The sequence below is a fragment of the Crinia signifera genome, chromosome 6 (genome assembly GCF_055691185.1).
Source record: "Crinia signifera chromosome 6, ASM5569118v1, whole genome shotgun sequence".
NCBI classification, from domain to species: Eukaryota; Metazoa; Chordata; class Amphibia; order Anura; family Myobatrachidae; genus Crinia; species Crinia signifera.
The window spans coordinates 43,524,371-43,551,709 of NC_139222.1; the positions used below are offsets into that span (position 1 = coordinate 43,524,371).

The 27,339-nt window shown below is 41.6% G+C and overlaps 1 protein-coding gene across 1 annotated transcript in view; it reads left to right on the top strand.

The window, feature by feature from the left end:
• The window catches only part of LOC146007597 (NACHT, LRR and PYD domains-containing protein 3-like), a 92,134-nt gene extending 85,184 nt beyond the window's left edge, over positions 1 to 6,950 (top strand). Inside the window, exon 8 of the mRNA XM_083146072.1 lies at positions 6,566 to 6,950. Within this exon, the coding sequence (XP_083002198.1) occupies positions 6,566 to 6,728 (163 nt within the window). The 3' untranslated portion in view covers positions 6,729 to 6,950. The remainder of the gene's footprint in view (positions 1 to 6,565) is intronic.
• Positions 6,951 to 27,339: the final 20,389 nt, after the last annotated feature.

Here is a 27,339-nt window from a genome sequence, read left to right on the forward strand (position 1 = left end):
AAATATATAAAAAAAAATTGAAGAACAACAAATAACAAAGACATATACCATAAACGGCGGAAGCAAAAGGACAGATCCAGAAATTTCACAAATTATTACAGTAAATTGTTAGAAAGAAGGGGTTTAGATGAGGGAGATGGTGCCAGACTAGTGCAATCAAAGATATGGAGAAATACTTATCCAATAAGATTTTTGTGTTGTTCCTCCCTTTTTTTCTGTTCCTTTTCTTGCTCAGTCAGTTGTGTTCATACAGCATGGAACGACAGAATAAAGAGAGATGGATTTTTAGAAAGGGATTTTTCTACCTATGTGCTGCTAAAAGTAATAATGTACTGACCCAAGGTAATGAAGGTTGGTCACACTTCCTAGATTCTCCAGGCATAAGTAGCGACCACCAGAACCAGAAATGGCCAGAATTTTTGCTTTAATGTAGCTTTTCCCCCTCAACAAATTTCTCAACCATGCTGTTCATTTTTAATTCCGCTTGTTTAGTATCTGAATTGATACATCTCAATTGAGAATAGGGCAAGCTATGAATTAACCCTTTAGGGTGACAACTTGTGGCATGTAATAAATTGTTTTCGACAGTGTCTTTAGAATACATGTAAATATCCAGCAACCCATCCTTCAAATAAATGCAAACATCCCAAAAATTTGATTTTTTTTCCACACTGCAATCATAAGTCAATTTTAGTAACATAGTAATTAAGGTTGAAAAAAGATGTTAGTCCATCGAGTTCAACCTACAGTATTAGACTTGTAACTACTGACTTGAGTAAATCCCTTAGTGGCCAAAAATGTATCCAGTTTTGATTTAAATTCATTAACAGTAGTTGCTGTAATCACCCGCACCAGCAATGAGTTCCAGAATTTCACCACTCTAATGGTGAAGAATCCTCTTAATTCAGTATGGAATTTATTTTCATCAAGCCTCAGTACATGCCCGCGTGCCCTAAGTATAGGCCTGTTAGTGAACAAATCATCTCCCAGTTCTATATGATTCCCAATCCTATATTTGAACATGCTAATCAGATCTCCTCTCAACTTCCATTTCTCCAGTGAAAACATATTCAGTCTGGTTAACCTATCTTTGTATTCTAGTGATTAGAGACCTTTTACTAGCTTAATCGCCCTTCTTTGTACCTGTTCCAGTTCATTTTTGTCCTTTCTTTTTTTTTATATAATTTTTTTTTCCTTCCACAATAAAATAAGGTGTCCAAGCATATATAGGGCCATAGAGTAAACATAGCAAATTATAGAGTGAAAGAAAATGTCTACATCACTGGGGAATGCAGTAATGTGGCATGTAACCTGGCAGGCACCCTGGAGGAATGTCCACCTCCAAAATGTTTTATCAAAAGAAAGAAAAGTTTGTCACGTTGTAGTGCACCATAGAAAAATTTATATCAGTCCTAAAGAGTAACCTTTATTGGGAATTGGGATAAAAAGCGGAGTATAAAAAAACACACATACATACATACATATAAGTGGAACAGACACCATAAATTGTTAAAAAGACTGTGTGTGTGTCTCTGTGTGCTCATTCTATTGATTCAATTTGTAAGAATTGTCAGCATCTAATATATACCCAATCGTATGTATTAATCCATATTCACAAGCTTCCCAGCTAATTGTTGGATATTTATCAGGTTGTTATGCTCATAAACCACCTTTGCCATCAATACTTAGTCACAGTTTTTATTTTGTTATTCTTGTATCAATTGAGACAGTAAAGCAACATTTGTTGCATTTCTATGAAAAGAAGGGCTCTGTATATTATGTCAGACAGTAGGGCAACCAGTCTGTGTATTTCACCAAAAAGACATACAGTAGTCTATTACTGAGACCTCCTACTATCATTCAGGCTGAGAGAAGACTAAGCTTCTTATCGAATATTCTGAAAATCAGGTCAGTGTGTTCCATATATTGATTCCCAATTTCTGATAGCAACCATGTGCATGTAATGGGTTAATGGATAACACAAACTGACTGGTTTGTTATTACAGAGAGTATACTGTGGTGTGATACAATATCACTTAATCTACTGGTCAATTTATCACCGTTGGAATGCTGGTGCTTGTATACTGTGTTATACTGAGCCCGCAGCGTGTGCGTGTCTCCCCGTATACAACGGCGGGACACGCTGTCAGCCTTTCAGTTAAATTGTAACGAGCCCAATCACATACATTAATATAATTCGGATATAACTTATATATGAGACAATTGCTCTTATAAGAGCATTTCTATTATAGGCGTTGGATTATGGTAATTAGAGATTAGACCCTCACACGGAGGGAGTGCACAGGAAGCCGCGCACACAGTTTGTGTGCCGACGTACGTTCCGCTATCGCTTCATCAGGGCAACCCGCCTGGGTGCCCGTGATCCGGTTAAGTACTTGGTTCACTCGTAGTCCCTCCAATCGACGTCCATTCCTGCATATTGCCACCTCTCTTCCTGCCTCATCCAATCAGTCAGTATTGCCTCCAAAATGTCAAAAGAAGTTAGGAAGGAAATGTGGGGTGCCCAATGTCACATTTGAAAAACAAGTTAAAATACATTAATTTAATGATGACACAATTAAATAAGCACAATTAAATAAACATAGTAATAAAAACAGTTAAAAATAGAAAAAAAAAAACAGAAATTAATAAATAATAATTGCAGTTGTAGATAGCAATAAATACCTCCTGGGGGTTATCAATTAAAAAGCAAATCAGAGAACATAGATCAAATGTTTCACATATTGTCTACTCACAAATATCACCTTAGAAAAAGGTATTCAAGACTCAATAACGAGAAAAAGGAGGAGAAATAGAAAAGAGGAGGAGCGACAGGGAATGATATGGGGAGAGAAAGAAGGATGGGGAGGGGGGATAAATAGACCGGATTGGTTTCACATAAAAAATAATAGATAAAAAAAATACAGTATAGCAATATGAGGGCTGTCTATCTGTGGTTAGAGAAAACCAGGGCATAAATCTGATTTAAATAACTCAGTCTATGGCTTCAGGCTGAGCATAGTGAAAAATATATTTGTGAAGTTTTAAATTTGAGCCATTTAAACCACGTCTTGGTGAAAATTGTATCTACTGTGGTAAAAGTTATGTCATCCAAAGTGGGTCCCAATATTGAATCTTGTGGGACTCCACTTTTCACCTTACCCCAGCTGGAATGTATGCCATTTACGTCAACTCTCTGTCGCTGATTGTGCAACCAGTTTTAATTCAAGTACAAATTTTATCTCTTAACCCTAAATTACCAAGTTTGATTAATAACCTTTTATGAGGCACTGTGTCAAAAGCTTTAGCGAAATTAAGAATAATTACATCAGATTTCCCTAAGTGCACCCCCCAACTGAATTCCTCATACAGTAGAAGCCAATTAAACTAGTCTGACATCTATTTTTGAAGAACCCATGCTGAGCCTTACTTATCACCTTGTCCTGTTCTAAAAATGTTTGTATACTATCTCTTATTCCTTCTAATATTTTCTCCACAATGGATTTAAGGCTTACCGGTCTATAATTTTCAGGTTTAGTTTTGCTACCTTTCTTCTATATTGGTACAACGTTAGCTATGTGCCAGACCCTTGGTACCCTCCCTGAGTTTATTGATTCATAGAATATCAGATATAATGGTAGTGCTATGACAAAACTCAAATTTAAAGGACTGCTATTATGATAAATTATGATGGATATCAAATCGGATACAGGGCCTTTCCAAAACAGTAATAAACCATCAATGTAGTGGGTGTGAAAAAGAATATGAACTGCTACATTGGTATCTGCAAAAAAATAATTGATCTTCAATGTTGAACATATAGATGTTAGCATATGAGGGTGACACTGCCGCCCCCTAGCACACCCAACATTTTGCAAAAAGTATGTATCCTTATACAGGAAAAAAAAATCTTAGTAAGAATGAAATGCAACAAATCCACAATTAGATCCACATTAGGACCCACATAATTATCATTACCACATAAAAAGTTTTTTTTATTAATTCAAAGCCTTCCCTATGAGGGATTGCTGTATACAGACTGCTTACAACTATATTGAAAAACCATGTATCAAGACCCGATTGTGTGATAGACTGTAATTTATTGTAACAACTGCAGCAGACTGACCACATAAACTGATGTAAATTGGAACACTGAATTTCTAGCAGCCACAATTGGCCTACCTGGGGGGTCAGATAAGGACTTACAATAGAAAACCACCGGCAATGCCGGAATTAGACTTTCCATTCAATTCTTGGAAATCTCCTTGAAATCAAACGCTTTCTGCAAAACAAGTTGAAGTTCCTTTTTGTAGATGTCGGTAGGATCTCCTGGTAATCTTCTGTAAGTTATATCATTATTAAGATGTTCCATGACTTTTGTATGATACTTATCAGAATTGTGAATGACCAGGGCACCCCCTTGTCTGCCAATCTGAACACCATTATTGTTTATTAGATAATTTATTCAAAGCCATCCTGTCAATCCTGCTGAAATTACTGTAAGAAACTTTAGGTGACATAGACGATGTCATCATTTCCTGGTTTGACAACGGCATAAAAGTCTTAACAGTTGGATTGAAAGACTGGGGTTCAAAATTAGATTTTGGGAACAATTTAGACAACTGTGTCAGTATGTCTCCAAATGGGTTAACTGGTCCTGTATTTTGGCAAAATGTTTGTTAAGTTTTACATTATGATACTATATAAAAGCAAGACTTAAACAGATTGCACACACCGGTGGCACCCGGTTCTAAGGACTTGGATTTGGACCAATCAAGCCTTTTCCTTATATCCAAGTACTGCAACCAAGTGAACAAATCATGAGTCCATAAAAAAAGTTTATTAAAAAAGTCTCTTTCATATAAAATTCTTTCATGCAGTATTTTATTCAGATGAATTCCCTTTTTTCCCTTATAATGAAAGGATTCACAGCTAAAAAGCCCAATGCATTTCAACTCCTAGGTGACTTCATCATGGGTTTTCAGGAATAATGCAAATATATGAGAAATTTATTCAATTCCCTCTTTGAACTGCCCCACTTGATGTGCCATTTTTACATGCGATAAATCAATGTAAAACTCCTTGGAAGCTGCAGGAGGAGGGCAGAAATATAAAAGAAAATTCAAAAGAATGGTAGCTCTCTCAGTGGCCGCTATTTCATTTGTATGATTTTTTTTACCTGATTCTCACCACCTGCCGTGAATGCAGAGCAGGGAGAGTGCTACTTCTGCCTGGTGTTCCCCGCTGCAGATAGGAAGCAAAATATTGTGGGAACTAAAAAGTACCCCCAATGTGCTGTTGATGGGCTGCACATATGACTTATCTTAAATGCAGCCCATCCAACCTCCGACTCTGATCCAATGCACATGGGACCGTGCATCAGATCAGATTGGATGTCATACACATTTGACTTGGCCTGATTTCAGCAATTTCTTGGTCATTCTGCTGCAATTGAGTGAAGTTGGGCCCATATCGCATATTTTTGGGGGGCCTTAACCCTAAACACTGCTTATGGGGACATGCCATGAGTTTGGGGACCTGGCCTCGGAGCATGCACCCATCTTACTTGGGGAAAGGATTTGCTGGGGAGGAAGAGGAAGTTGCTATAGGTACATTAGGGACTAGATATGCCCTTTTTAATGCTAGCAGCCCACAACAATCAATGTGCAGAGCTCATCCCCATAGCAGTGGTCATGCCCTCAAATAACACATTGTGCGCCGTACACAATTGGCATTTCAGAGATTTCAGCTCTAGGCCCTTCTGAACCTTAATCTGACAATGGAGGAACTGCCCTGCAGGAACTGTGGTAAGACTTGTCTCTGGGATAATATATCTGATCTCTCAGTACTAGCCATAGACCACACAAGACAGACACATGAAGATAGATACTGGATTTTCTGTTATTTTATCTGAGTATATGTTTCTGGAATATTCTTCTATTCATTGATACAATACAACCATTGCTTTGTTTTAGTATAATTTGTTTTCTTGTTGTCTGCATCCTACTATTACCTGTTATATTATGCATGCTGGACATCTCCACTCTGGACAGATGTGTGGGGACACAGACAGACAGACGGTGACAAGCTTATTATTTGAACTTATTTTCTCTATAAAACAATCTTTAAATGCAAATGTAGAACTGCAGCACAAATTTCACAATTTGTCATGTCCTACCCAATGCCACCTGTTCTGCCCAGTGTCATATGTCTTCCCAATATCACGTCCTGCCTAATGTCAGATCCAGCCCAATATCACGTCCTGCCCAATGTTACATGTCTGCCCAATTTCACATACTACCCAGTGTCACATCTGCCCAGTATCACACATTCTGCCCAATGTCACACGTCTGCCCCATGTCTAATAATACAGGTTATAGTGTCATCTCTAATATGTCTTTCACTAAGCTGTTGTTAGATTTGTACCTTAGCCATTTGGAAATCTCCATGTTTGCACGATGTAAGGATTGATAATAAATTAGTATTTTCCAGGGATGACATCATGCTGAGTGTGAGGCTGGGATTACAATAAATGACCTAATGCAGATCCCTTATCTCCCATCAGGTTACAGGGCTGTGGTCTGTCCTCCTCCTGCTGTGATGATCTCTGCTCTGTTATTACTACACTCCGCTCTCTGACGACACTGAACCTGTTACACAATGCTCTGGGGGACTCTAGAAAAACACTTCAGGAGTGTGTGCAGCCGCCTCTGCAGCTTCGGGTGTAAAAATATTGTGTTACCGCCACAAAATTGTATTATATTTGTAAGTACTGTACATTTAATATTTGCACTGAATACAGTAAGCAGGCTCTCTCCCATCCCACTTACTGCTACTTAGCCCTCTTTATGGCAATACTGCTAGACCTCTTACCAGGGCTATCTCAGGTCTTTCCCCTCCAACTTACTGCTACCTAGTCCTCTGTGTGGCGGTACTGCTAGGACTCCTACCAGGGCTATCTCAGGTTTGACCCTCTCATGTAACCCTAGATGTATTAAGCTTGAAAAGTTATAAAATGGAGAGTGATAAACAACCAGCTAATCAGCTATTACCTGACATTTTTCAAACACAGTCTGTGGGATAACAGGTAGGAGCTGATTGGCTGACTGTTTATCACTCTCCATTTTATCAATTTTCAGGCTTAGTACATCTGGCCCTTACTGCTAACTAGCTCTCTGTAGGGCAGTATTGCTAGGCCTCATACCAGGGCTATCTCAGTTCTGCCCCTCCGCTTACTGCTACCTAGCCCTCTGTATGACTGCACTGCTAGGCCTCCTACCAGGTCTATCTTAGGTCTGCCCCCGGGGATGCAGTCGGCAGGTTGACAATAAATAGATTGATAGTCAAAATGTCACCCACTATCAGTGGATAGGCCATACTGTAGATCGACATATACAGTAGGTTGACATGGGAAATGACAACATAAAAAAGGTTGACGAGTTTTTCACGTTTTTCCTAGAACATGTTGTTTTTCATACTCAACTAACCATGTGGGCATAGAGGGAGATTATAATAGTGTGCCCGAAGCATGGCGAGCAAAGCAAACTATGCAATTGGCCGTGGTACACTTATACAGTGTCCATGTTGACATAAGTCGAAAGATACATAAAAACATGAAAAACTCATGTTAACCTTTTTCATGTTGACCTTTTTTAAGTCAACCTGTCGACCAGTAGTGGTCAACTTTTGACTGTCAACCTTAGTTGGATTGACCCCATGACCCATACCCTGTTTCCTACCCCTCCTTTCAAATAATCTGTCCCATATGGTTAGAGTACCCCTTCATGTGATTCAGAACTAGCCCCAATATGAGTGACTTCCTGCTGCCATTAATGTATTATGGGCTCTGACAGATAAATATTGCCCCATATCGGTGATTGGGGGGTTTGGGGGAATGTTTTCTACCATTGTTTATGTTTTGTTTATTAAGGATTGAGCATAACAACAATACACTTTACAGTTACAATCTCGTCTCACAGAGAAATATGGATGAACAAAAGTTTACTACAACTGTTAAACTCTATATTAAAAAAAACTGTGTGTTTTATTTACTTGTTCTCCCTGTATATAATGGGCAGGGATCTGGAATGCTGGGATCAGTTGGGGTGCAGGCTCTCTGTCACTCCAGTGGTCCCTGACTTCCTCAATACTTCTAACCCCACAGCCCCGGGAGCTCAATAAGAGTCTCTGCACCGACCAGTACAGGCTGGGTGGGGTACTGTATGTACAGGAGCAGTCCCCTCCCCAATAGAGGCACCAGGTCAGAGGCTGGGTATCACTATAACAAGTGGACCCCACATATGTGGCCTGTGTTAGGGGAAGACAGCACAGGCTGGCTGCCGCTAGGTTTGAGGGGGATTTGGGGAGTCTCTCCCATACAATACTGGTCCCAGTGCACATGGAGCTGTAATGCTTCAGTAGTGTCCTCTGGTGGGAATGGTCCCCAGTGGTCTATGGTAAAGCATATAATAATTTTTACTGACTTATGGGCTGATTCAGAAATATACATTAATTACAGTAGATGATAATAAACATCTATGAAGTCCCAAGACTTAAGGTGCACATAAGGCACACAACTCTCCTGCTGATGATGTTTGGGAACATTGGCTCTTATTCTAGTTCACTCTTTCGGATGTGCGTTCTTTCGGAAATCACCGAACGCATAGCACATCGGTACAGCAAGAGAACACACGCCTACATGTCACCTGTGTTCGTTCGGACGGAGTTCCACATAAGAGGGAGTGGCGTCGGTCTGCATCCACACGACCCTGTGCAGTCGGAACTCTAGTACTTCTCACGGTCTTTCAACGTGCGAACGGATGGCCAGGCAACATAACGCACTCTGTTGGTGTTTTTCAGAGCACAGCACACATCCATTTGGAAGTCATGCTTCATTCACTTATGTCCATTTAGTACTGTGTAAATTGAGCACATATAGCAACAATCAAATACAATTGTTTGTTATTTGTCTATTTTTAAAACTTGTTTATTTTTTATTCTTTTACCCTGCAATGACGTAATAGGTTACTGCATCCAATTGTACCTGTGGAATGTCTTAATTAATCTAAAATGACCAGAGTACTGGATTGTATTGTGTTCAGCTGGGAGTATTTTAGGTGCTGGGCGTACTAATTGGCCGATCCGAATGCGTAGCGCATGAACCATTGCCCTCCGAGGTGTGAAAGCTGCTTGTTTGCACCGAAGATTTCTGGTGTGTTGGTTCGCGTGCGCTCGGTTGATGGACTGAATGCACGCGTACCACTTATCATGCACTCCCACGTATATGCCCAGATTTCTGCCCAGTTTCTCCCACTTTGAAACCACGCCCATATATACGCCCATATTACGCCCATATTTACCGAGAATGTTCGGTGGACATTTTTAGACTGTATTGTTGAGAATGAGTGCGGAGACACAACATTGCACATGCGCAAGGTGTTGCCTACGCATGCGCAGTAAGCTAAAAATTGCCTTCCGAAAGAATGCGGACCTGACTGACTCAACCAGAAAAAGGCCCATTGTTACATATAACAGGGCTTGTTCTGGGCCAAAGCCAGTGCTAGCATCCTCAAATACAGCATCACTGGCCCCAACAACATGATTTTCATCAACATGAGGATTACTCAGATGCCCCATGATCACATAGATGATCCGATGCTGCATGATGTCACCTGACGTCCTGGGCAACCTAAGTAACACCTAGGCACCTGCAGGCCTGGGACACTATACATTATTCTGCACTTATGGCTTCTCACACGTAAGGTGGCCATACATCAGAAAGACCGGTCATACAATCATGATTGTGTCCAATTTCCTAAACTCCCCGACAGTCTGTGGTGGTTTTGGACACACAATGTTGTCACAATCTGTCATACAATCCATCATACAATCCATCTGCTGCATGATTGTATGACTGAAGCTTCATTTAAATAGGGGGCTGGCCTGCTAGGATCAAAAATATAGGAGTACCAAAAATCCTTTTTTTTTGTTGTGGTTTTTCTTTAATTTACAGGTTGCCAGCAACTACCAATCTGCTCCCATCTGCTGTGTTATGCCATAGCAGCAATCCTCTGAAAACTGTTTTCAGAGTAGTGACAGAATTGTGCAAAAGGACGTCCACCACTCTCTTCAGCTGTCCACTCAATTGCCGCTTGGAAACTTCTGCGGCTCCCAGCATCTCCACTGCCACGGGCTGCCTGGAAGCTGCACCTCTCTTCTCTGCTAGTCACGAAGGGAGTGTCACATGACTCTGGTTGCAGGGGCAAACGCAGGATTTTCAGAAGGGGGTTTCCAGAGAGGGGCGGAGCAAAGCACAGGGATGGGCACTTAGGTGACCCAGTAAATGCCAGTAAAAGTATTATAGATAGACCAAATGTAAATAAATAATATATATATATATATATTTCAAAGAGCAATCGCACCCACTGACAATTTTATATGAGGACCGTGCTGGGTAGAAATAGTATAGAGGTAGATTCCTTAACCCCTTCCCGACATTTGACGTACATTTACGTCATGGTCGGGATGTACTTCCCGACACATGGCATAAATGTACGTCATGCCATTTAACTGTCACCGCGTCTATAGACGCGGTGACAGAGGGACGATGTCTGCTGTCCCTGACAGCAGACATCTTCCCTCATTGCCCAGGGGGGGCAGCGATGCCCCCGCCCATCGGCGATCGCTGTGATTGGCTGTTCAATGTGAACAGCCAATTACAGCGTTTTCTGTGTACCGGCGAATAACGTTCGCCGGTGACACAGGGATCGGTGGTGATTGGTGCTGTTAAGTACAGCACCAATCACCACCGGGTGTAAGGGTGTCACTGGTGGTCACCCCACCTCACCCCACCTGCCCCCAAAGGCTGTGATTGGTCCGTCGGACCGACGGACCAATCACAGCCATTACACCTCAAATAAGATAACGCAGACAGCCCTGCAGCCGCCATTCCGGTCAGGAACAGCGTGCAGAGCGGTCTCCGTGCCCATCTGTGCCCTATACTGTCCTGATCAGCGTTGGTGGCATCCGTGCTGCCAGCTACTGGTTGCTTCCTGGTTGCTCTTGCTTCCTGTCTGCTTGTGCTGCTGCTGCAGCGTCATTGTGTCAGAGATATAGATATTGTGTGATATAATTTTGTATCTGCTGCCCCCTGCTGCCCCCCTTTTGTGCTGATCAGTATAAACTAACTGATCAGCACCTTTTTTGGGGTGCAGGTTTTTTTTTTTATGTATATACCCTGTCAGGTTGCACCCACAGTTGTGTGCCTGCTGCCCCTCACTGCTAATCAGTGTTGCAGTGTTTTTTTTTTGGAGCGTGCTGTGGGGGTTTTTTTTTTAATTGTTTTTACACCCACGGTGCTTTTGTGGGTGTCCTGTGGCCGCTGAGCGCTGATCAGTGACATACATCACTGATCAGCATTTTTGGCACAGGGTTGATCTAATTTTTTTTTTTTGGATCAAATTTCTGTTGCCTTTGACTCATCAGCAGTTATTTTTAATTTTTTTTTTTGGAGAGTGCTGTGGGGTTTTTTTTTTTTTTAATTGTTTTTGCACCCACGGTGCTTTTGTGGGTGTCCTGTGCCCACTGAGCGCTGATCAGTGACGGACGTTACTGACCAACATCTGTGCTCAATTTTTGGCGCAGGAGCTTTTTTTTTTTCTTTTAACTTACACGTGTTAAAGCACTACATACACACTACATACCCCCCGTGTTGAAATAAAGTTTGTACCCCCCCTACACTATACACGTGTTGAAACACTACACTTAAAAAATAATAAAAATGTCCCAATCATCGCAAAGACTGTTTTCAGCGGAGGAGGCATATGCCCTTCTTGCCTCTGACACTGACACAGCCAGTGAAGTAAGCGATGAATTGGCATTTGTCTTAAGCTCCTCTTCCTCCTCTAGTGATGAGGGACCCCCTCAAAGACGCCCCCGTAGAGCAGCTGAGACACCCCCCCCCCAATGATTGATCTCGTATGGACCCCACCACCAGACAATTTTGAGCCCCAGGTTCCTGAGTTTTTGGCCAACCCAGGAATCCAATTTGATAGTACAGGCCTCAAAGAAATTGACTTTTTCAAAGTCTTTTTCTCTGATGATTTTATAAATTTAATGGTGGACCAAAGTAATTTATATGCCCAGCAGTTTATTGCCCAAAACCCCACATCATCATTTGCTAGGTGGACCCCTGTAGATGCAGTAGAGATGACGTTTTGGGGTCTGGTGTTACATATGGGCATAGTTAAAAAGCCAGAAATTAGGCAATATTGGAGTACAGATGTTCTGTACAGCACCCCACTTCATCGTATGGCCATGACCCGGACTCGTTTTGAGACGATCCTTAAATTTTTGCATTACAACGATAATGCACAGTGCCCACCCAGAGATGATCCCACCTTTGACCGGCTATTCAAAGTCAGGCCGGTCATTGATCATTTCAGCGCCAAATTTGCTGAGATGTACATCCCCCAAAAATTCATTTGTGTAGACGAGTCACTTATACATTTTAAAGGAAGGGTTAAATTCCGCCAGTACCTTCCCAATAAGAGGGCAAGGTATGGCATAAAAATGTATAAGCTGTGCGAAAGTACCTCAGGGTACACCCACAGGTTTAGGGTATATGAAGGGAAGGACACAAGAATTGAACCGCCAGAATGCCCCCCCTCCCTCGTAGGTGTTAGTAGAAAGATTGTCTGGGATTTAGTGCACCCCTTCCTGGATAAGGGTTATCACCTCTATGTGGATAACTTTTACACCAGCATCCCCCTGTTTAAGGCCCTTGGTTCAAGAGGTACAGCAGCTTGTACTGTGCGCAAGAACCAAAGAGGCCTCCCAAAAACGCACGTTGCCCAATTACTGAGAAAGGGTGAAAGCAGGGGAATATGCACCGAAAATATGTTGTTGGTCAAATATAAGGACAAGAGGGATGTCCTTATACTGACAACAATTCACGGAGACAGTACCACCTCCGTCCCTGTACGAGGTACCAGTACCCACACCTCAAAACCTATTTGTATCCTTGATTACAATAAGTACATGGGCGGAGTGGATCTTTCAGATCAGGTACTGAAGCCGTACAGTGCCCTGTGGAAAACAAAAATATGGTATAAGAAGCTGGCCGTGTATATCATCCAGATGGCACTGTATAACGCTTACGTACTATTCCGTTCTACCAGCCAGATGGGGACATTTTTGCACTTTCAAGAGGAAGTCATAAAGGGCCTAATATTTGGGAACCAGCAGGCAGAGGGCCCCAGTACTTCTAGTACTGGCCCCAGTACTTCTAGTACTGGCCCCCGTATTGTATCAGTGAAATCCCCTCCACTGGAAAAAAGGGCAGGACACAAAAAAGGTGCAAAGTTTGCTATAAAAAGGTTATACGAAAGCAAACTATTTTCCACTGTGAAACTTGCCCCGACAAACCCGGCCTATGTATGAAGGAGTGCTTTAAAATATACCACACATCTATGGATTATTACGTTCATCATTTCACCGTGCTTCGGGGGTCTTGCTAATGCGACATAGCACCCACCATTCATTCCACCAGAATGTGTGCTGCAAAATCCAAATATCACTCCTTCCCTTCTGAGTCCTGCCATGCACCCAAATGGTATTTTTTGGTCACATATGAGGCATTGCCGTACTCGGGAGAAATTGGGGCACAGATTTTGGGGTACTTTGTCTCCTTCATTCCTTGTGACAATGAAAAATTTTGAGCCAGAACTGCATTTTTGTGTAAAAAATGTATTTTTTCATTTTCACAGCCCAATTGTACCAAAATTGGTGAAACCCCTGGGGGTTTGAAATGTACACTATGCCCCTAGATGAATTCCCTGAGGGGTGTAGTTTGCAAAATGGGGTCACTTGTGGGGGGGTTCCACTGTATTGGTGCTTCGGGGGTCTTGCTAATGCGACATAGCACCCACCATTCATTCCACCAGAATTTGTGCTGCAAAATCCAAATATCACTCCTTCCATTCTGAGTCCTGCCATGCACCCAAATGGTATTTTTTGGTCACATATTAGGCATTGCCGTACTCGGGAGAAATTGGGGCACAGATTTTGGGGTGCTTTGTCTCCTTCATTCCTTGTGAAAATGAAAAATTTTGAGCCAGAACTGCATTTTTGTGTAAAAAATGTATTTTTTCATTTTCACAGTCCAATTGTACCAAAATTGGTGAAACCCCTGGGGGTTTGAAATGTACACTATACCCCTAGATGAATTCCCTGAGGGGTGTAGTTTGCAAAATGGGGTCACTTGTGGGGGGGTTCCACTGTATTGGTGCTTCGGGGGTCTTGCTAATGCGACATAGCACCCACCATTCATTCCACCAGAATCTGTGCTGCAAAATCCAAATATCACTCCTTCCCTTCTGAGTCCTGCCATGCACCCAAATGGTATTTTTTGGTCACATATGAGGCATTGCCGTACTCGGGAGAAATTGGGGCACAGATTTTGGGGTGCTTTGTCTCCTTCATTCCTTGTGAAAATGAAAAATTTTGAGCCAGAACTGCATTTTTGTGTAAAAAAATGTAATTTTTCATTTTCACAGCCCAGTTGTACCAAAATTGGTGAAACCCCTGGGGGTTTGAAATGTACACTATACCCCTAGATGAATTCCCTGAGGGGTGTAGTTTGCAAAATGGGGTCACTTGTGGGGGGGTTCCACTGTATTGGTGCTTCGGGGGTCTTGCTAATGCAACATAGCACCCACCATTCATTCCACCAGAATCTGTGCTGCAAAATCCAAATATCACTCCTTCCCTTCTGAGTCCTGCCATGCACCCAAATGGTATTTTTTGGTCACATATGAGGCATTGCCGTACTCGGGAGAAATTGGGGCACAGATTTTGGGGTGCTTTGTCTCCTTCATTCCTTGTAAAAATGAAAAATTTTGAGCCAGAACTGCATTTTTGTGTAAAAAAATTTAATTTTTCATTTTCACAGCCCAGTTGTACCAAAATTGGTGAAACCCCTGGGGGTTTGAAATGTACACTATACCCCTAGATGAATTCCCTGAGGGGTGTAGTTTGCAAAATGGGGTCACTTGTGGGGGGGTTCCACTGTATTGGTGCTTCGGGGGTCTTGCTAATGCGACATAGCACCCACCATTCATTCCACCAGAATCTGTGCTGCAAAATCCAAATATCACTCCTTCCCTTCTGAGTCCTGCCATGCACCCAAATGGTATTTTTTGGTCACATATTAGGCATTGCCGTACTCGGGAGAAATTGGGGCACAGATTTTGGGGTGCTTTGTCTCCTTCATTCCTTGTGAAAATGAAAAATTTTGAGCCAGAACTGCATTTTTGTGTAAAAAATGTATTTTTTCATTTTCACAGTCCAATTGTACCAAAATTGGTGAAACCCCTGGGGGTTTGAAATGTACACTATACCCCTAGATGAATTCCCTGAGGGGTGTAGTTTGCAAAATGGGGTCACTTGTGGGGGGGTTCCACTGTATTGGTGCTTCGGGGGTCTTGCTAATGCGACATAGCACCCACCATTCATTCCACCAGAATCTGTGCTGCAAAATCCAAATATCACTCCTTCCCTTCTGAGTCCTGCCATGCACCCAAATGGTATTTTTTGGTCACATATGAGGCATTGCCGTACTCGGGAGAAATTGGGGCACAGATTTTGGGGTGCTTTGTCTCCTTCATTCCTTGTGAAAATGAAAAATTTTGAGCCAGAACTGCATTTTTGTGTAAAAAAATGTAATTTTTCATTTTCACAGCCCAGTTGTACCAAAATTGGTGAAACCCCTGGGGGTTTGAAATGTACACTATACCCCTAGATGAATTCCCTGAGGGGTGTAGTTTGCAAAATGGGGTCACTTGTGGGGGGGTTCCACTGTATTGGTGCTTCGGGGGTCTTGCTAATGCAACATAGCACCCACCATTCATTCCACCAGAATCTGTGCTGCAAAATCCAAATATCACTCCTTCCCTTCTGAGTCCTGCCATGCACCCAAATGGTATTTTTTGGTCACATATGAGGCATTGCCGTACTCGGGAGAAATTGGGGCACAGATTTTGGGGTGCTTTGTCTCCTTCATTCCTTGTAAAAATGAAAAATTTTGAGCCAGAACTGCATTTTTGTGTAAAAAAATTTAATTTTTCATTTTCACAGCCCAGTTGTACCAAAATTGGTGAAACCCCTGGGGGTTTGAAATGTACACTATACCCCTAGATGAATTCCCTGAGGGGTGTAGTTTGCAAAATGGGGTCACTTGTGGGGGGTTCCACTGTATTGGTGCTTCGGGGGTCTTGCTAATGCGACATAGCACCCACCATTCATTCCACCAGAATCTGTGCTGCAAAATCCAAATATCACTCCTTCCCTTCTGAGTCCTGCCATGCACCCAAATGGTATTTTTTGGTCACATATGAGGCATTGCCGTACTCGGGAGAAATTGGGGCACAGATTTTGGGGTGCTTTGTCTCCTTCATTCCTTGTGAAAATGAAAAATTTTGAGCCAGAACTGCATTTTTGTGTAAAAAAAATGTAATTTTTCATTTTCACAGCCCAGTTGTACCAAAATTGGTGAAACCCCTGGGGGTTTGAAATGTACACTATACCCCTAGATGAATTCCCTGAGGGGTGTAGTTTGCAAAATGGGGTCACTTGTGGGGGGGTTCCACTGTATTGGTGCTTCGGGGGTCTTGCTAATGCGACATAGCACCCACCATTCATTCCACCAGAATCTGTGCTGCAAAATCCAAATATCACTCCTTCCCTTCTGAGTCCTGCCATGCACCCAAATGGTATTTTTTGGTCACATATGAGGCATTGCCGTACTCGGGAGAAATTGGGGCACAGATTTTGGGGTGCTTTGTCTCCTTCATTCCTTGTGAAAATGAAAAATTTTGAGCCAGAACTGCATTTTTGTGTAAAAAAATGTAATTTTTCATTTTCACAGCCCAGTTGTACCAAAATTGGTGAAACCCCTTGGGGTTTGAAATGTACACTATACCCCTAGATGAATTCCCTGAGGGGTGTAGTTTGCAAAATGGGGTCACTTGTGGGGGGGTTCCACTGTATTGGTGCTTCGGGGGTCTTGCTAATGCGACATAGCACCCACCATTCATTCCACCAGAATCTGTGCTGCAAAATCCAAATATCACTCCTTCCCTTCTGAGTCCTGCCATGCACCCAAATGGTATTTTTTGGTCACATATGAGGCATTGCCGTACTCGGGAGAAATTGGGGCACAGATTTTGGGGTGCTTTGTCTCCTTCATTCCTTGTGAAAATGAAAACTTTTGAGCCAGAACTGCATTTTTGTGTAAAAAATTTAATTTTTCATTTTCACAGCCCAGTTGTACCAAAATTGGTGAAACCCCTGGGGGTTTGAAATGTACACTATACCCCTAGATGAATTCCCTGAGGGGTGTAGTTTGCAAAATGGGGTCACTTGTGGGGAGGTTCCTAACTTTTAGCATCTTATGGTGCCTAGAAACCTACATGGTGCCTAAAAAATAATCTCATAAAAAGGAGGCTCCAAAATCAAGTAGGTGTTCCTTCTATTATGAAGCCTGTGGTTTGGTCAACGTGCACACTAGGGCCACATATAGGATATTTATGAAAACAAAAGAATTAGGGGAATCAATTTTTTGTCACATTTCTCTAGTAAAATCTACTGTGTTCCTTAGAAAAATGTATTAAAATTGAAAATCTGCAAAAAAAATGAAATTTTGAAATTTCACCTACACTTTGTTTTAATTCCTGTGAAACACCTAAAGGGTTAACAAACTTCCAAAATGCTGTTTTGAATACTGTGAGGGGTGCAGTTTTTGAAATGGCATCATTTATGGGGGTGTCTCACATACAAGTCCCTCAAAGTCACATCAGAACTGACTTGGTCCCTAAAAAAATCAGTGTTTGAAATTTTCTTGAAAATTTGAGAATTTGCTATTCATATTTTAAGCCTCCTAGTGTCCAAAAAAATTAAAAGGAGGTTGAAATAATGATGGAAACATAAAGTATACATATGGTCTATGTTAGTTATTAACTATTTTGAGTGGTATGATTATTTGTCTCACAAGCAGAAAATTTAACATTTTGCAAATTGCAAAAATTTCAATTTTTTTACGACATTTTGGTATTTTTCACAAAAAAACACAGACTGTATCGACCAAAATTTACCACTAACTTGAAGTACAATGTGTCACGAGAAAACAATCTCAAAATCACTGGGATAAGTAAAAGCAAAAAAAAGTTATCCCCACTTAAGTGATACATGTCAGATTTGAAAAAAAGGGCTCTGTCAGGAAGGCAAAAACAGGCTGCGTCGGTAAGGGGTTAATGCAATCCAGAAGGACTCCAGGAGGACCCACACCAATCAAATAGAGATAATCAGTTCAAAGCATATAGCATATTTATTCAGCCCAGCTCGCATCCAAAATAGAGCACATGAGGCAAGGCATTAAACACCCAACAGGCAGATACAAGTGCAATACATTACTGGCTCCTCGACGGCCGTTTCGGTGCTAAGAAGCACCTTCTTCAAGAGGGGGCATCACAGTACTGGTAGCTAGAGCTCGCATATATATGCTGTAGATGATTTACTCACCTGTGTGTCATCAACAATCACCCAGGACACGCCGCACCGTCCAGCAGGTTACTCCCGTCCATCTCTGCATTCCTCTCACAGCGCCATACGATACCGGAAGTGCCACACGCGTTGTGGAACTGAAATGCAGAGCATGCAGGCGGGGGACCCGTCTGAGGTTCCCATGTCCCGGAAATCGTCATAGCCCACACAGATGGTTACCATGGTTACACTATAAGCAGTTCAGCATCTCTGATAGAAACGTGAAGACGGCTGCAACAAACAACAAAAAACACAATCCAAAAAATAATAAAAATTGAAAAAGATAAGAGCTATAACAACTACATGACAGGTACATATATCAGCAGTAAAACTTGCCAATAAGCAGCATGACTGCAAGTATAGTGCCAAACATTATTGCTCATATCAGATAGGCAGCTTATATGCAAGAATGATACCAAAACATTATTACTCATGTCAGGCATATAGAGCGGTGCACATTCTATACATTAGTATAATAATACTGTGCTACAACAATACGATCTGAATAAAATAAATGGGGAAAACGAGAATTCTTCATTTAGACCCAAAGGGCGCATACTGTTTAACTCATGTATCCAGTAACACTCTTTTTTCATGAGAAGTCCGTGTCTGTCCCTGCCTCTCCTAAGGGGGGGCACATGCTCCAAAGGCATGAACGCAAAGTCTCTAATAGAGTGTCCACTGTTGACAAAATGTCTCGCCACAGGTGGCGTACTGGCTTCGATCTTCAAATAAGCCTTATTTATGGACGATCTATGCGCACCATGTCTTTCTTTTAACATGCGCATAGTTTTGCCCACGTACAGCTTGTTGCATGGGCACTTGATGATATAGACCACATATCTCGTCTCACAGTCCATGGAATGTTTTAACATGTATCTTTTGCCTGTATCTGGGTGTGTAAAGGAGTCAGTGTGAATAATATGTCGGCAATTCACACAACTTGAGCATTTATGCGAGCCAGCAGTCCTGGATAACCAATTCTTCGTCTGGTCCACTTTAGGACTAATATCAGAGAAGTTCAGTTGTTGTTTAAGGTTATGGCTGCGTTTGAAACAAAAGAGAGGAGGACTCTGACACACATTGCACATCACAGGGTCAGTACGCAAGATGTGCCAGTGCTTCATCATGGAATCTTTGATCACCTTCGAAGCCACAGAATATGTGGTGGCAAAGTGCAGTCTATGCTCCTTCTCCTCCCTAAGTTTAGGGCACAGGAGATCACTCCTCTGTAGGCTTTTGCATTTGGCTCTGGCATCCTCTACTTCCTTGCGATCATATTGACGGGCCAGAAATTGCATACACATGTCATCCAGGACAGCATCCAGCTTAGTGGGGTTAGAAGTAATCCGCACAACTCTTAATAACTGCGAGTATGGTACCCCACGTTTGAGTGGCTGGGGATGAAAACTAGTTGCCAGCAAAAGTGTATTCTTGTCAGTGGGTTTTTTGTAAAGGGACGTTTCAAACCTGCCCTCGGTGACAGAAATCAGCACGTCTAGGAAATTAATTTTCTCATGACTGATGGTAGAAGTAAACCTGATATTCCCAGCAATGGAATTCAAGACTGCAATAAATTCTAAGAGTGAGGCCTCAGTGCCAGTCCAAACAAAAAATAAATCGTCTATGTATCTTACATAGCAACTAATAAATTTGGAAAAAATTGAATTAGAAAGAATATGTCGCTTCTCGTATTGCACAACCGAAGAAAAATGGGGTGAACCCGCCCCAGTGGTGGGGAAGGGATCTGGGGGGCGCTTGGTAGGAGTGGCTTCTCAGCAGCTGCTCAAAAAACAGGTTAGTTAGGCCTGTATATGTGTACGAAAAGGAAGAAAACGAGTATGGTAGCAGCGCTCAAAATTAAAAATGGCAAATTGGATGATCTTTACAGAAATACTTTACTGAGATAAAAACAATAACACGGACAAATATATGTATAATAAAATCAATAGCATAAAATTTGCAGTAAATTGGTGCCCTGATTCCACAGTGAGGTAGTTTAGGAGAGTCCGTTCCTATTAGGCCCAGATGGAAGCAATGAAGATAGTATATTTACCGCTCCACACGCTGTAATAAGAATGTCCTGGTGTCCACGTGGTCGGCCCAAGATGGCACAAATAACCGGAATCCACGGGACGGATGAAGGACAGATGGTAAAGTCCTCAGGTACCTGGGTGTTAAGATGTGGGGCGATGTGGTGAGAATGCGGTTTCCAAATAACCCAATGTGATGGTATCAGCGGATAGTTTTTCCTGGGCTGGTCCGGACTACAATCCCAAATAGTAGTGGTGGAAGAAAGGGCAACAGCACTCCTGACGCGTTTCGCCGCTACAGCAGCTTTATCAACGGTGTAGTGCTGTTGAGACTTGTCAGGGTATATATACCATATACAATAAGGTCACATGACCAATCAATCAAATCTAGATCATCCAATTAATAGAGTAAAAAACAAATAACAGTCAGGTATGGTAGGAGGCAGACCGGAGGTTACATACATATTAATCAAATATTCTCAAATAATCAAAATACACTTAGGATAAATAAAAACATTTAATGTGATTAAAAGTGTGGAAGTATATTTACTTCCGGGTTTTCGGCTACAGACAGTTTTCATTGGTGGTAGTAGTTTTAATGACCTGGTTCTGTTTCCCCATTGGCATAGGCATAGTCACATGATCGCGTCCATGTCCTAGGGACTACATTTCCCATGAGGTCTATGACCAGAAGCAGTGAGTTCTCATTGGTGACTGCGGCTCGGTGGCCGGTTATGCAACCTAAATGGCTGGCGTCTGCCCATGATCGCGTCTCTGACCGGAAAACTACATTTCCCATGTGGCCAGAGACGCGCATCACGTGACTTCCGCTCTTCTAGTGATTTGCGGGGAAGCACCTTTCTTTCGTTGTTAGTGCTGCATAACGTCGGCATAGTTACAGCCCTTATGATTGGACTGGACCCGGTCACATGACTAATTGTTTCTGATTAGGCAAGTTTTTACGAGTAAATGAATAAGAAAGTAAAGTTTCCACAAATTTGTATCAATACATTGTTATTCTTATAGTTTATGAATCCTAGATTTAGACGGGTGTCGAAAACGATAACAATAAAAATACAAATATTACTAAAGAATGTAAATGCCAGAGTATGTTTTACTTAGGTTACCTAAGGACTACAGTACCCATAATGCCTTAGTCGACACGTATTTTGATCTTATATATTAATTGGTGGATGTTTCTATATATCTGTAGCTTAGATTGGCATGAATAGGGTTAAATGGGCTATCGACTCTATACAATTTATATATCTGGAGATAATGAAAGAAAAATAAAGAGTAATAAATAAAAAATAATAATAATAAATAATTAATTAATTAGTTAGTAAATAATAATAAATAAAAAAATAATAATAATAATAAAATAAAAAATAAAATATAAAAAAGAAATATATAGAAAATATTAAAAAATGTACTAACAATGTCTCTATTTTCTTTTTTACTTTTTTACTTTTTTGCTTTTTAACTACTGTTGGTTCCAAGTATCGTAATGTAACCATATTCCCACAATGACCCTGTCGGGCACTCAGTTAGACATTTTATTCACCAAATGGGTTATATGGTCTAGGGGTTGCCCCTCCAGATAGCATACATGATTACAATGGTTTGTTAGCCCCTGGATGGCATATAGATCAATAATAGGCTACATATTTGATTAGTCCATGGGAAGGTTTTCTGGTGGTAATACTGCGTGTACTCCTAGGTAACATATATACAGGTACTAAGAATTTTGTCACAAACAGAGATAGGTCTAGGAAATAAAAGGTCGTGACAGAACGGGTAGGGAACAGGTGAGTATTTGGGAAGAATTAGCAAAGTTATTAAATTACCAAGTTGAGTTCTACCATCTCGTTAAGACCATCTGGGTGTATAGATCCTCAGATGCATCCAAAAAACTTCCTGTTTGCAGAGTCTTCTGAAACGGTCCCCTCCCCTGGACGTGACCGTGATGTGTTTGGCCCCACATATTTTGAGGCTCACAGGATTCCCTTGGTGGTATTCTAAGAAGTGGCGGGATACACTATGTGTGGTTATGCGGTTTATTATGTTGCGCCGATGTTCAAGGAAGCGTGTTCTCAATTTTCTTGTTGTACGTCCCACATAGTGGATGCCGCATCCACATGTTAGGATATATAGGTAGGTACGTAGGAGGTATTGCAATTAATAAAATTATTGATTGTCCAGTTTTTATCTCCTATTGAGATGGAGGATGTTTTTTGTTTTTCAATGTGGGAGCATGTGATGCATCTCATGCCGCAACATTTAAAGAAGCCTTTAGGTTTAGGAGGGAGCCAGGAGGGGGTTTGAGAGGGGTACAAGACTTTTTTTCTTCAGTTGGCTGGGGGCCAGCAAATTTTTCAGGGACTTGTTTTTCTTAAAAATAAACCTGGGTTTTTCTGGAATGTTATCTAGTAGTAAGGGATCTTGCCTCAAAATATTGTAGTTTTTTTGAATTATTGCTTTAATTTCTGGACAGAATTTAGAATAAGTAGCAATATAAGCTGCTCCTATTGTTTCCTGTGGTTTCTTTTTATTTGGTGGATTCTTAGTTTGTAAAAGGGTTGTCCTATCCATATTGGAAACTTCGAGAAGGGCTTTGTCCACTAGTGGTGGAGGATAGCCCCTTTGTTTGAATGAGAGTGCCATGGAGGTAGCTTGTTGGTTGAAGTCCAGTTCTGAGGAACAGTTCCTCCGTAAACGGATGAACTGTCCTTTGGGGATACTTTTTTTCCAGGCTGGATAGTGTTCGCTTTGGAAGTGCAGGTATGCCTGCATGCCTACTTCCTTAACAAAATTTTTGGTGACAATTTTATTGTCAATTATCTCGAGGGCCACATCCAAGAAGGAAATCTTTGTGGGGTGAATACAGTGAGTAAAATGTAAATTATATGTGTTGTGATTAAGGGTGGTAACAAATTCTTGTGCCAAAAGGGGGTCCCCATCCCAAATGATGAACAGGTCATCGATGTACCGCCCATAGAGCACCAGGTTCGCACCATAGTCACCTCTCCATATGAGGTACTCCTCTACCTCCCCTACATAGAGATTGGCATAACTTGGCGCGAACCTGGTTCCCATGGCGGTACCCATGACCTGTAGGAAGAAAGTGTTTTGAAAAAGGAAATAGTTGTGCTGAAGGATGAACGTGATGGAATCTAACAGAAACTTTTTGAGGTCCACCCCCAGGTCATCATCTTGGTTAAGCCTATTTTCTATCACTTGGCATCCCAAAATATGGGGTATATTTGAGTATAGGCTTGTGACGTCTAGCGTCATGAAGTGATATGTTTCCTTCCAATCAAAATCCTGTACCAGTTTCAAAAAGGAGGTGGTGTCTTTAATGTGTGACCTGAGAGTGGACACTTGCGGTTGTAAGAAAGAGTCAACAAAGAAAGATAAATTAGAAGTGAGGGAGTTGATACCCGAAATGATAGGTCTACCGGGGGGTGAAGTGAGGGATTTGTGAATTTTAGGAAGGTGATAATAAATAGGTATAACTGGGTGTTCTGGATAAAGAAATTTGAATTCCTCCTTGGATATGGCCCCGTTTGTGACAGCTTGATCTAGAAGATGAAGTAATTCTGTCTGGAACGTCAATGTAGGATCTTTAGATAGTCTGGTGTAAAATTGGGGATTGTTGAGTTGTCTCATGGCCTCTGTAATATAATCTTCCCTATTTTGTATTACGAGGCCGCCACCTTTGTCGGCCTCTTTTATAAGGATGTTATTGTCAGCAACAAGGTCTTTAAGAGCTTTCTTTTCTCTCTGGGTTAGGTTTGACCTATATTTCTTTTTGAGGGAAGCAGATTTAATTTTAGAGCACAAGATTTTAAAATCGGCTAATGTAGTTTTGTAGAAACTTTCTATATTAGGGCCCTTTGCTTTAATTGGAAAGAATTCTGATTTTAGTTTGAAGTCTTTTCTAGATATATCGAACAGTTTTATTGGGGAATACGTTTCCATTTGTTCAATATTCTCACTTTGGAGTTCTTCCAGTATATCAATTAGGGGTAAGTCTTCAGAGTTAAGCTCAATCAATGAAGTAGGGGTATCTTGTTTGTTCAAGCCATTTTTGGCAAAAAACCTCTGACGACATAGAGTCCGTATGAATCTATTTAATTCAACGAAAAGCTCGAAGATGTTAGGAGTTGACGTTGGGGCAAATTTTAAACCACGACTAAGGAGTGATAGTTCGTCTGGACTTAATTTTCTATCGGACAAGTTGAAAATATTTTTAGTGGTTATGTGAGATTTCATTTGGTTTAGTTTCTTGGTCTTCTGTCTCTTGCCCCCTCTGGTCCCTCTGAACTTTGACGCCGTCTTTTCGGAGTTTCCTGCCATTCCTCCCGGGGTGGTTGAGACGGAATTTGTGTTGTTTCTCTCCCTAAAAAAACCTCCTGATGGGAGTTGGGGTGATGTCTCTCTGAAGGGGAAGAGGGTCTGTCTTTGGGTCTGGCACCTAAGTTCTGTTCTCTGTGCCTACTTTGATCACCACGTTGATCACTGTTTTTTCTACTTTGATAAGTAGTTGAACGGGGCCCTTCCCTGTTGTAGCGCTCTCTGTCTCTTCTAGAGGGGGATGGGGCATGGTACACAGGTCTATCTCTAATTTTTTCATATTGGCTTTTGTTGGGGATCCTTGGGGAATTTGTATTATAGGGGTGTCTTTGGTCCCATGTTTTGGTTCTGTTAAAAGTTTTTTTGTAAGACCTAATATTGCCACATTTATAATCGTCTAGATCTCGTCTAAACTTTTTACATTTGCCCTCTAAGAGTGAGTCCTCGTAAGAGATCAGTTTTTCTGATAGGACTTTGTCCCTCTCTTTAAATTCCTTAAGGTGACTTTGGGGTTCTAGGGTTTTCTTGAGCTGTTCGATCTCCCTGACTAGATCTTCTGCTTTAGATTTTCTGTAGCGTATTACCACTTCCATCAGGGAGATCGAGCAGCGATCAAGAATTCCATCCCATTCGGTTTGGAAGCTTTCATCGTATTGAAATACTGAGGGTTTTGACATTCTAAGGCCTCTGGGAACCATTTTTTGGTCCAGATATTTCTGGAGGTTTGACCCATCCAGCCAGTGCCTTAGTTCTGCTTTAAGGAGATCCTCCAATTTATTAAAATTTTCCCTAAGTTCTAAACATGGTCTATCCAAAGGGGTGGTATTACCCGTATCCCATTGGGATAGATAGGTCTGCCTCCTATTCATACGGTTATCAAAGTTAGAGAAGCAACTCATACCGGCAGCCCCTCACAAAACTGTGTGTGGCACAACCGAAGAAAAATGGGGTGAACCCGCCCCAGTGGTGGGGAAGGGATCTGGGGGGCGCTTGGTAGGAGTGGCTTCTCAGCAGCTGCTCAAAAAACAGGTTAGTTAGGCTTGTATATGTGTACGAAAAGGAAGAAAACGAGTATGGTAGCAGCGCTCAAAATTAAAAATGGCAAATTGGATGATCTTTACAGAAATACTTTACTGAGATAAAAACAATAACACGGACAAATATATGTATAATAAAATCAATAGCATAAAATTTGCAGTAAATTGGTGCCCTGATTCCACAGTGAGGTAGTTTAGGAGAGTCCGTTCCTATTAGGCCCAGATGGAAGCAATGAAGATAGTATATTTACCGCTCCACACGCTGTAATAAGAATGTCCTGGTGTCCACGTGGTCGGCCCAAGATGGCACAAATAACCGGAATCCACTGGACGGATGAAGGACAGATGGTAAAGTCCTCAGGTATCTGGGTGTTAAGATGTGGGGCGATGTGGTGAGAATGCGGTTTCCAAATAACCCAATGTGATGGTATCAGCGGATAGTTTTTCCTGGGCTGGTCCGGACTACAATCCCAAATAGTAGTGGTGGAAGAAAGGGCAACAGCACTCCTGACGCGTTTCGCCGCTACAGCAGCTTTATCAAAGGTGTAGTGCTGTTGAGACTTGTCAGGGTATATATACCATATACAATAAGGTCACATGACCAATCAATCAAATCTAGATCATCCAATTAATAGAGTAAAAAACAAATAACAGTCAGGTATGGTAGGAGGCAGACCGGAGGTTACATACATATTAATCAAATATTCTCAAATAATCAAAATACACTTAGGATAAATAAAAACATTTAATGTGATTAAAAGTGTGGAAGTATATTTACTTCCGGGTTTTCGGCTACAGACAGTTTTCATTGGTGGTAGTAGTTTTAATGACCTGGTTTTGTTTCCCCATTGGCATAGGCATAGTCACATGATCGCGTCCATGTCCTAGGGACTACATTTCCCATGAGGTCTATGACCAGAAGCAGTGAGTTCTCATTGGTGACTGCGGCTCGGTGGCCGGTTATGCAACCTAAATGGCTGGCGTCTGCCCATGATCGCGTCTCTGACCGGAAAACTACATTTCCCATGTGGCCAGAGACGCGCATCACGTGACTTCCGCTCTTCTAGTGATTTGCGGGGAAGCACCTTTCTTTCGTTGTTAGTGCTGCATAACGTCGGCATAGTTACAGCCCTTATGATTGGACTGGACCCGGTCACATGACTAATTGTTTCTGATTAGGCAAGTTTTTACGAGTAAATGAATAAGAAAGTAAAGTTTCCACAAATTTGTATCAATACATTGTTATTCTTATAGTTTATGAATCCTAGATTTAGACGGGTGTCGAAAACGATAACAATAAAAATACAAATATTACT